General features: G+C 44.0%; 2 protein-coding genes across 5 annotated transcripts in view; both read left to right on the top strand.

Moving 5' to 3' along the window:
- wnt10b (wingless-type MMTV integration site family, member 10b) overlaps positions 1 to 2727 on the top strand; it is a 21927-nt gene extending 19200 nt beyond the window's left edge. For all 4 annotated transcript variants that reach the window (XM_046057171.1, XM_046057172.1, XM_046057173.1 and 1 more), the window contains 3 exons: positions 866 to 1128; positions 1219 to 1670; positions 1775 to 2727. In XM_046057171.1, the coding sequence (XP_045913127.1) occupies positions 866 to 1128; positions 1219 to 1670; positions 1775 to 2275 (1216 nt within the window). In that variant the 3' untranslated portion in view covers positions 2276 to 2727. The remainder of the gene's footprint in view (positions 1 to 865; positions 1129 to 1218; positions 1671 to 1774) is intronic.
- Positions 2728 to 5746: 3019 nt separating this feature from the next.
- On the top strand, positions 5747 to 10295 carry arf3a (ADP-ribosylation factor 3a). The gene is made up of 5 exons (XM_046055696.1): positions 5747 to 5840; positions 6963 to 7145; positions 7242 to 7352; positions 7713 to 7837; positions 7944 to 10295. The coding sequence occupies exons 2-5, from the start codon at positions 6998 to 7000 to the stop codon at positions 8103 to 8105; spliced, it is 546 nt and encodes a 181-aa protein (XP_045911652.1). The 5' UTR covers positions 5747 to 5840; positions 6963 to 6997; the 3' UTR covers positions 8106 to 10295.
- The last annotated feature ends 874 nt before the right edge of the window (positions 10296 to 11169 follow it).

Below are 11169 nucleotides of genomic sequence, written 5' to 3'. Positions count from 1 at the left end.
CCCCCCCCCCCCCCCCGTTTACTCTCGCCCCCGAGCTCCTCTGTTCTCCGTCTTCACTCTTCGGTCGTTTGGCGGTGCATCGATAATACTCCACTCTTCTTCTGTTTGATATTCTTCTTCAATACAGGACGCTAGTACCAGTGTTTTAATGTCACGTCGCGAAAGACGCTTAACAAAATGGAGCTATCAAACAAACTCCGTTGGGACCAATTCCTGATTTTGGCAGCAGCACTTATGTCACCTGCATTAACGTGAGTGCACTTGAGAGCGCCAGGAGAGTTGATGTTACATGCGGGGTTTGGCTTCATGGAATTCGGCGAGAGCTGAGGGAAGTTACTGTGTGATTTAAACGAATATTTAACATATTTAGTTAAAAGGTGAAACATCTGCCTCTGCTTTCACAGGCTGATTTAGTTTAATATCGAAACAAAAGCATTACTAATTTTGTAGCATTGGACAACTCTGAACAATGCCATAAAGAAATATAAATCCCATTGTTGTTATTTCTCTGTAAGATGTATTTTGCAATTTACTCTCTACTTTTGGGACTTCTCAGCTGGAGGATCTGTTTAGAATTATATTTTCCTCTGCTTTAACCAACATCAGTAGAAGCTCTGTAGTAAATACTTGTGCAATTGATTAACACATTTTATTGCTAAGTGCAAGCTATTCAGCAATTCCCTTAGAGATGAGATGTATTTTGTAGTATCTCCTTAAATCTTTCCTGGGTTTGTATTTTTCTGATTGTCTTAACAATACAAAAATATCTCCCCATTGCCACATACTTCTCTGGATTTGACTAATGAACTCCTGGCCAGCTCTGATGACCCCCCCACTAATTCTTTCTCTCTCCCCTTCTCTGCAGGGTGCTGTGTAATGATATCCTCAGCCTGAAGGTGGCAGGAGACCCAGTGCTAACCCCTAACTCAGTGTGCCTGAGGCTGGCAGGCCTCAGTAAACGTCAGATGCGTATGTGTGTGCGGAGCCCCGATGTGACAGCCTCCGCTCTGCAGGGGATCCAGGTGGCCATCCACGAGTGCCAGCACCAGCTCCGGGACCAGCGCTGGAACTGCTCCTCACTGGAGGGCCTTGGCAAGCTTCCCCACCACAACACCATCCTCAACAGGGGTGAGAGGCTGAGGCAAGCTATAGGACTGTTTTAGAGCTACACTGTTTATCATTTTCAAGTCTTTGAGCGTGCATCTCTCCTTCTCGCAGGTTTTCGCGAGAGCGCCTTCTCCCTGGCATTGTTGGCAGCGGGTGTGGCTCACTCTGTGGCCTCGGCCTGCAGCATGGGCAAGCTGCAGGGGTGTGGCTGTGAGGCCAAGCGTCGCCAGGACGATGACAAGATCCGGCTGAAACTCACACAGCTGCAGCTGCAGACCCTGCAGAAGGGTGGGGTAGGCCTCGGCATAGCGCGATCATTACCCTCAGAGCGAAATGGTCACCATGGTGACCTGCCCGCTAACCTGCGCTCCACCCACCACTCCGCCCTGCTCAAGCCTTTACCAGATGAGCTGAGCTCCATGCAGGAGACCTGGGAGTGGGGGGGCTGCAGCCATGACGTCCGTTTTGGGGACCGTTTTTCCAGGGACTGGCTTGACTCCCGCGGGTCTTCAAGAGACATCCACGCTCGCATGAGGATACATAACAACCGGATGGGAAGACAGGTGAGTGATATGCTTATTCACAGTCTTGCCCTTCATTGGCATATTTCATCAGGGTCATTGCTGCGTATCTGATTTGCTTACATCATTTATCTTTCTCTGCGCAGATAGTGACTGACAACATGAAGAGGAAGTGCAAATGTCACGGAACATCAGGGAGCTGTCAGTTTAAGACCTGCTGGCATGTGTCTCCAGAGTTCCGGGTTGTGGGTTCTCTGCTCAAGGAAAAGTTCCTGTCCGCCATCTTTGTCAACTCCCAGAACAAGAACAACGGGGTTTTCAACCCTCGAACAGGAAACAGCGCCAGCGGGGGTTCGGGGGGACTCAACGGAGGTCGTCGTCGAAGCATGGCCAGAGAGCTGGTGTACTTTGAGAAGTCTCCTGATTTCTGTGAGCGTGATGCGTCCGTAGACTCTCCGGGCACACAGGGACGCATCTGCAACAAAACCAGCTACAGCACAGACAGCTGCAGTTCGCTGTGCTGCGGCCGTGGACACAACATCCTGAAGCAGACACGCAGCGAGCGCTGCAATTGCAGGTTCCACTGGTGTTGCTACGTGCTGTGCGAAGAGTGTCGTCTCACGGAGTGGGTCAACGTGTGCAAGTAGGTTCCAGTTCTCCCAGTCCCGACTGCCTTTACCCATCCAGGACTCAAGATGGCGAGCCTGTCCCTTCCTCCTGTTGTTGGAGTGCTTGTTTTGCTTCTTGTGTAACTCTCCCAGAGAATCTGTTTATCCCCCCCTTTGCTTTTTTTCTGGTCCATCATCTGGGATCTATTTTCTCTTTGTAGCCGCTGTTATTCTCAAAATGCCAAGTCAGAGATTGAAGAGGTGACTCATGTCGTTTGTCTTGCCATAGTCTGTTTAGATGCTGCCCTCTCAGCCATGAAAACGTCCTATACCCCACCTTTTCTATCCCACAAAACAACGACAAGCAACAACAGAGGACCGTTTCTATTGCAATGTCTACATGCTGACTCATTTCATTGTACAGTAGCTGTGTATTTTAATGTGTACATGTATATTTGTAAATGTATTATTAATATTATTATTGTGTTGGAGCCTGTCTTTTTGGATCTAGTTAATGACTTGTGCCGGCCGAGTGGCTCAAGATGGTGAAGCAGTGCTGTTAGACAACAAAGTCTTATAGCAAATTAATCTTACAGTTTACTTTTCTAATGATCTCCAAGATATTTAGTCCATTTGTATATTTTGCACCTGTGACTCAGTCAGAGCAACAATACTTAATTGTGAGTCTCATAATCTTTCTGGGCAAGGGCTTTACTAATAGAGAAGACATAGAAGGACATAGAAGGACAGTGTTTTTTTGAGGGACTGATACAAATGATAGAAAGCTTTCTCCTAGATGCAACAGGACTGAAAGCACATATGCTTATGAAAACATGCATACTCGTAAAACAAGATGGGAAAGTTAAAACATCGGTTTTTGGAGACAAATACAGCCCTTCAATTCCTTACACTGAACAACTATCACTATGCTTCCTCTTGATATAACTGTGATGTGATGTGTGTCACTTTCCCATGATATCATGAGCTCTTGTTATTCTGTGCTTGCTTTTGTCCATTTCATCAGTCTGAGCACTCCTTAGATTCTTCCCACATGTAGAACATGTCAAAGTGAGAGATGGACCTGCTTTAGTCTTGAACTGATGCTTAAGGGTGTGTGTACGTTTGAGCGTGTGTGCGTCTGTTGCTGTGTAAATGGGGAGCAAGTTCCACGCACCACAGATTTGGGAGGTGAGAGCCTTTTTTTATGGCCGCTTCATGCTGAGAAAAGGATTTTTTTATGGCTGCAGGATATTGTTTCCTTCAAGTATGACTTTTATTACTGGAGAGAAGCATCAAGAGAGCAGAGAGTGGGGGGTGATTATACCAGTCTTTGCTGCATGTGCATCCGAGGGGATCATCTGTCCAGAGTTCAGAGCCAAAGAAGGGACTCGCTGAACCACGTGGAACACCGTGTCCCTTCCCTGTTACCTGGGTGACAGACTATACAAACATAAACACAGGCACATTAACACATGCACGCGTTTATGTACAGACACTTAACGTGTAGAAATACTGGCGGTGATGTACAGAAACATGCATGCTGAGACCGCGCATTTGAACAGTCAGACAGAACTCCTGGTGACCCGAGTGATTTGCATTGCATTCTAGTTACGCTGCAGATTTAGCAAAACGTCATTGTCAACACCTGACTGAATTTACGATAACGGCATTCCTAGATATCTTAGATGATCCAAATTGTCTCCATGCTCAGCCTGCCGGGAAAACCTCTTCTGCCATATAGGATTTAATGCCAATTAAGTCTTGTTTGGATGGACTTTGGTAAATATCCCTTGACTCCTGAGGAATGGCAGTGCCAGTGGCTGAATCGACTGCTCTGTCTGTTTGGTATTTAGTGCGGGAATAAAAGGGAGACAGTGACTGCTGTGGAATGATAAGGGAATGGATTTCTGGTTTGCATTTCTTCATTCCTTTATCATTTCACCCTGGAGCTGCTGCGAAAAGGGAATTTCCTGTCACTGTTTCTCCCATGTGTGAGACAGAGGCTGGTGGACAGTCTGGGATTGCTGTCTCTCCCTCTCTACGCTCTTTTTCTCTCTTCACCATTCTCCCCCTCATCGCTGCAGACACAGACGCATGCATAGCAACACATCAACTGCCCCCTGAGTAATGACAACCAGACCGGGCTGAAATTAAAGGGAGGGAGGCAGAGAGAGGAAGTTAGGAGAGATAAAAGTTACCCACTTTGATTGACAGGATGATTATATGTATAAAGTAAGGCGATTTAGTGTGTTTAGTTGGATATAAAGATAGGGAGATAGATCCTTGCTTCACGTACAGCGGAGAAAGGACAAATGGGGTATGGAGAAGGGGGTGAATAAAGTGTACTCTGTATAAATACATGCCTCAAAACATCTGCTTCTCAACTCCCCTTTCATTTTTGATGTGGGACAGGCAGGGAAGGAGAACGGGAGAGAAAACACAAGGAGCAAGCTACCCAGAACATCAAAGCCCCTGCCCTCAGATCGCAGGCCCTCATTAGTTCAGCTAGCAGAACCAACGAGACTTGTGATTGTGTTTGCTGGGGTGCACGCTGGCAGACACTTCAGAGGAAAAAGGCTCCTTTAAGTCATAACTCCCCACCCCACCTCTCCTGCCACCAACCCGAGCCCGCTGTAACCCCCCTGTAACCCTCTCGCGCGCACAAACTCGGCAGGCTCCCCCACCATCCACTCCACCCCATAATCTGGTCTGCAGCTGCAAACATCTGCTTCCCTCTTTATTCCTCTGCCTCCACCACTGAATTGATAAACACATCCATCACCGGACCACTGGCTAACACACAACAGAGAGGAAGAGGGAGGCAAATGTTGTATTCACCTGTGGCTGTGGGTCTGGTCTTGGGCATGTCATTTAATCACACTGGGTTGGGGTTTTGATGGTAACTGAGTTAAACCCACATCTAAGAGGGAGGTGAGGTTCCTTCCTAATTCCTATGTATTGTCACCTGTAGGCCTACATTTATAGTATCAGCTTTTTAAATACATAAAACCTTCACAAAATCAATATTCAAAGTTAGTAACCTGCTATAATATTGATTCAGTTTATGTTTGGTTGCCTCCTGTCACCTCATTATAAGTGACACACAGAAGGCTGCTGCCAGGAAGTATCACTTGGCGTCCTATTACATTCAGCCATTTACTTATTCATTACGATGATTCCTGTTTTAATTATTCAAGCATGTTCGCCTGCAGACTCTCTGCTACATCTCAGTGGTTTGGTTGTCCGGCTGTAATAGCACGCAAATAACATTTAAACACATGCAATGTCTATTTGTCAAAAAGGACAGCGTGTGAATCATGTCTTAAAAGCTGCATTTGATCTCCCAAAGGAGCAGGTTAGGTCTCAGGTTGATGCTGACGTTACATCCAAATCTTTTTCACGTTTTAAAAAAGGATCGTTAATTTACATTTGCCCGTCAGCACGTTCTCTGCTTTTTAGCAAGACATCGGCGACAAACGTGAGAGGTGTTCTTAACAATTCCAACTACCGCGAGAATTCACAGTATCACAAGCGCAGCTCATCGCGAGACTATCATCCAGTCCTTTTGCCTGACTCCAGCTGGTAGCCTGCCTGCCGTTGACGGGTAAGTGTGAATGAGATGCAAATGGTGAAAATGCTTAAAGATGCATACAAGTAGTAAAGGCAACCGCAGCGGGTTTGCCGCGGTTTTAACGGCTTGTAACGCTCAACGTTAAATGATAGTCCGCTAATCGATGACATCAGGCCGACGGGTGCGCTTGTCGTGACTGTACAAGGGGATTACAGTAACGTTACACAAATTGACCCGGAGAATTTTCTTCCCCAATACTCTAGACTTTAGCTAATATTGTTGCAAACTAACCGGCTCGGATAATTCTCGTTTCACGCTGTAAATACGTAATTCGGCTCATTGAAATTCATCGCCTGCTTGGACTGCAGCATCAGCCGACTTCCCCTCGCATTATGACAGATGTACATGGATGTGCGGCCACTGCAGCTGTAACGGGCTATGCTAGCAGCTACAGCCTGTGCGTTTGATATAAATGAATGGCAGCATCTGCGACAAGCGCTGACATGGCCAATCATACAAAATAAAAGCATCCCAGAGAAAAAGGTGATTGCTCTAACTGCCGCACAGTAGGCTGTGGATGCATCTTTTGCCAATTTAGGAATCTCCTTGTTAACACAAATGCACCTCAGGTAGAATAGGTTTGCACAAGTTGACAGCAGAGGTGGCCTGTTAAAGGGGCCATACCAAGAAAGCCTACAGGAAAGTAAAATGCCTCCTACCTTAATGCCATAGGCTATGTGCACCGTGCATTCTCATAACCTTTGGTTATGTGTCATTTAATGTCATATGAATGGATTGTTACACTGGCATTTATTCAGTTGACTGCATAAAAGGTGGTTAACGTTACTCTGCACCACATGAAAGCTGATCCACAGATCAGTATAGCGGCCGGTTTCCACAGCAAGCTGTCAAAGTGTAAAGCAACAGCCATTAAGTCAGGTCAGCTGCCTGCCGAGGTGTGAAGAAAGCGTTTAGTGGCTTTCCTCTGAGGTGGCTTCCAGCCCTAACGAGGTGGTAATGTTAAGAGCTGCTTTTGTCTCAGCGCGTGGCGTTTTTAAAAATGTGGTTTTGACTTTCTAATGTGGTTCACAGTTTGTTCTGGTTTACTTTGTTGCTATGTATGGAGAGTGGTCTCTTCAGTTCCCTGTGTGACAGTTCCGTTGCAGTTGAGGTGAGAGCCGCCAGTCATCATGGGAAACATCTTTGGCAACCTGTTGAAGAGCCTGATAGGCAAGAAGGAGATGAGGATTCTCATGGTGGGGCTGGACGCCGCTGGCAAAACCACCATCCTCTACAAGCTGAAGCTTGGGGAGATCGTTACCACCATCCCCACAATCGGTGTGTGAGAATCATCTCTGACAGCATTAGGTAAAACACCTGCCACTGGGTTTGTCCAGCTTGTGTCACTCATTTTGGTTTTGCTTTTCGATTCAGGTTTCAATGTAGAGACAGTGGAGTACAAGAACATCAGCTTCACCGTGTGGGACGTGGGTGGCCAGGACAAGATCCGTCCCCTGTGGAGGCACTACTTCCAGAACACCCAGGGTGAGTCAGACCAGCAGCCTCTTTAATGATACACTGTTCGGCCATGTTGGAGTTAACCAGGCCGCTCAGTCCTGTGGCCTATCCTGCAGCACACGCTCGCCCCCAGCACCTGAGGGCACATCTGACTAATGCTTCAGATGAGGTCAATTTGCATACAGCCTCCAACTGTTTCAAATTATTATCGTCTTAGTCATGTTGAAGGCCCAGACAATGATTAAACTTGGTTCAGCAATATGATTTTTTAACAATATGATGTCAGCATATTGTTAGAAAGTGGGATTAAATTGATTCTGGCATAGAAGAGCAGATGGTTTGGTTTTGTTTAACCCTTAAAAAGAAAGGTCTCATCTCTTCCTGCAGGTTTGATCTTTGTGGTGGACAGCAATGACCGCGAGCGGGTGAACGAAGCTCGGGAGGAACTGATGAGGATGCTGGCTGAAGACGAGCTGCGGGACGCTGTTCTTCTCGTCTTTGCCAATAAACAGGTACCCGCTTCGTTTTGTCTCCTCCTTCGTGTTCCCTGCTTCCTGCACCCTTTCACCCCGTTTTCTTACCAACGTGAGGCTTCACACCTGATGTGATTTTGTTCAGGACCTGCCCAACGCCATGAATGCTGCAGAGATCACAGACAAGCTGGGCCTGCACTCCCTACGCCACCGCAACTGGTACATTCAGGCCACCTGCGCCACCAGTGGGGACGGTCTCTACGAGGGCCTGGACTGGCTGGCCAATCAGCTGAAGAACAAAAAGTGAAAGGGCCGGTTGGTAGAGTGGGGAAGAGCCTGGGTGCCAGCTCCAGGTAGTGGTTATAGTGGATCCATTGTGTTTACATGGAGAGGCAGTGCTGAAAAGCTCCCAGGGGGTGACTCTCAATGGCTTTCTCCCCCCAAAATACTTTCATTTCATCTCTTTATTTAGATTTAAATAGTTTGGATCTGCTGTGAGCGTTTTTAAATATTTACAAACCAATGGTATCAAAGTTGACCTAAATTACTTACACTCTTATAAAGCTAAATACATGAAATTTGGGATGTAGTATTATAATGTTACTGTAAAGGCATATATACTTCCCCTTCTTTGCAGTCTCTTTTGACTTCCATCACATTTATTTTGTTCAGACAAAAGTAAGATGTAGACTCATGATGGCAGAGCAACTTTCCCTCGGATACTCTAAACTTAATGTAAATTATAAAGAATCACCTAATAGTATAGTGGAAACAGTATACTCATATAGGCTCAGATTGAATTGTCATTTTCTGTCCATTCCAATGTTTTACCACCACCAAATTATGCGCTTCAGAGTTCAAATTATTTTCAGTTTTATTTAAAATTAGTTGTTATTTATTTTATTAAACACAAAATCTGATGACATACTGGATTGGCTTAAACAATTAATATTTTTGTTAACATTTATTTATTGATTTGTTTGTTGATTTTAATTTCTAAGCGCATCACATAGTTTCTCTCCATTTTTCGCAATGTGCATTTACTGCTAAGGCAGCTAGTGAAAAAAAGCAACCCTGGTATCACTCTATATTACCACTTCCCAATCTGCATGGAGATATTCCAGTACTGGCTCGTGGGCTTGTAAGAGCTGTGAAGTACCGCAGGCTGCTGCTGTAAATACGTTCTTGGTCGACTTGCCTGGTTCAGTAAGGGTTAAAACAATTTGTCTGGCATCGAAGAGGTGTGATAGCTGAACTCATACAGATGACAGAACAGGTGCACTGTACCAGCTCTGTGAAAGAAAAAAAAACGCTGCTATCTACCTGCCTGTGGAGAGTGATGCAGCAGAGCATGTGACTGGCAATATCAGAGAGCTTACATGGTTTTGAATGTTTATTTTTTAAGTTGGTTTGTGCAAGCAGCTGCACTATATCAGTAAAAAGAATTCATAATGCTTGTCATCTTAATTTAATCATCCCTAACTGGCGTGACATTATACACGTTTCTTGTGTTAACCATATCTCTGTGTACCATCTTGCACAAAAATACTCCTAGATGCATTATTGTTGTACAAAAATGTAATGTCTGTTTTTTTCTTGTATTTTTAAATGGGCTATTTATTTATTTTTGGAACAAAAGGCAAGCGTTGATTTTAGTGCTGTTTTTCTTAATTTGCTAACTAGATCAGACCGTTGTCTTTTTGAGTGTTCAAACAAATTACATCATTTGAAAAGATAGGAGAGAGGATAATACTGCATCCTAAGGCATGTTAATACTGTACAAGATCTGTAATAAAAGTGAATTATAATAGCCTGTTTCCCCAGACTATATTTCTTAGTCTAAATTACTGCTGCTGGTTGGAACAATGCTGTACTGATAAATGTTATAGGTTTAGTGTAAAGTTTACCGACAACCTCCTAATATGCAAAAGCATGCTTTTCTATGTCAGCGCAACTGTATATATGTTTATGTAACAAGAAAAAGTATGCCATGGTATTCACGTACAAATTGAAAGTGTTGTTGATACGCCTGTAGATATTGGGGTCACTGTGTTGGCAGATATGTATAAGACATATGACATATGACAGCAGCTTGTGTGTGTGTGTGTGTGATGTGCCCTCTATTACATTCGGTTTGGTGTGAACATTGTTTTTGTGGCCTTATATTGCCAGTGGTTAATTTCTCTTTGATAAAAATAGGTTTGTATATATGTCCAAGTATCTCACCCATGATCTGTAACACTGATGCACTCACAGTACTGCTGTGGCAAAACATCCTTCTTTCAATGACTATTGACTTTAACTTGCAAGACTGCAGAACATTCCAACTGATAACGTTTATTCATAAAAGGGTAAACTGAAAATGGATTTATTTAATTTAGTGGAATATTATCAAGTGGAGGAAATAAAAAACAACACAAACTGGTGCAAAAGTGTTGAATGGTTTAATGATTCCTGGCACTATATCAATCAATCAATAAAAAGACAGAAACACAAATTTGTATAACTCGTTTTTTTTTACCTTGTTATCACACACACTTTTGTCCTTGTGCTTATTTATCTGTTTGTTTTCCCCCACTTTTGATCAAATGCAGTTTAAACATCCCCTCCACACATGTTTTAATACTAAAAATGCTCTCTTTGAATAATCAGTTGTATCTGACATGTTTTTTCCACAAACGTTAGTTATCTAAATAAAAATTCTTCCACTCCTCCCTCATTGAAAAAACACAGAATCCATGAATATGTACATATTATTCATTTCAGAGGATTTAACTACTGGGAACAAGATGTCACTCCTACTTCCCTAAAAAGTCTATTCTCAGTGTATGTGCACTGGAGGCTTTAAGTTTCAACATCTCACTAGTGTAAGTTGGACTATGACTGTTTTTTATACTATTTGTAATGTCACAAAAGCATGCACATACATACACGCCTTAAACTCAGACTTAAAGTGAGAGACACAGAGAAACCTCCTTTAAGCAGATGAATGTGTAAACAGCCTTTTAATGTCGAACTCTGCACTTAATCCTGCACAGTATAGTTCAAACATGGAAGTGAAGTAACAAGAAGCAAAACAAATTTATTGAGTGGAGAAGGACTTGTTCTGGAGTCGGACTTCAGGATTAAGTTTAACTCGGAAAATGTTCATCTCATCAGTTGCCAGCTGAAGACTTGAACAGCACATATTACAAGCTTGATTATTGAACATGCACTCGGGAAAGAGCAGGTCAAATAAGTGGGAAGGACATGGATCTATGTCGTCTTTCCCTTTTGGCCTTTCCCAGATGCTGCCATCGAGAGAAGTTTGGCACAATCAGATAGTTTCCCTGTGGAATTGCTGCACTGCGCAGAGTCATTTAGTCTGAGCC

This window comes from Micropterus dolomieu, linkage group LG08 (assembly GCF_021292245.1).
Source record: "Micropterus dolomieu isolate WLL.071019.BEF.003 ecotype Adirondacks linkage group LG08, ASM2129224v1, whole genome shotgun sequence".
NCBI lineage: Eukaryota > Metazoa > Chordata > Actinopteri > Centrarchiformes > Centrarchidae > Micropterus > Micropterus dolomieu.
Note: the sequence above shows the minus strand (reverse complement) of the source record. Positions and strands in the feature narration are given on the sequence as shown.

Excerpts from the sequence above, each read along its gene's own strand:
- arf3a (XM_046055696.1), top strand. The coding sequence starts at position 6,998 with ATGGGAAACATCTTTGGCAACCTGTTGAAGAGCCTGATAGGCAAGAAG. Across the intron at positions 7,146-7,241 it reads TACCACCATCCCCACAATCG|GTTTCAATGTAGAGACAGTG; the intron begins GTGTGTGAGAAT and ends TTTTCGATTCAG. Across the intron at positions 7,838-7,943 it reads TCGTCTTTGCCAATAAACAG|GACCTGCCCAACGCCATGAA; the intron begins GTACCCGCTTCG and ends GATTTTGTTCAG.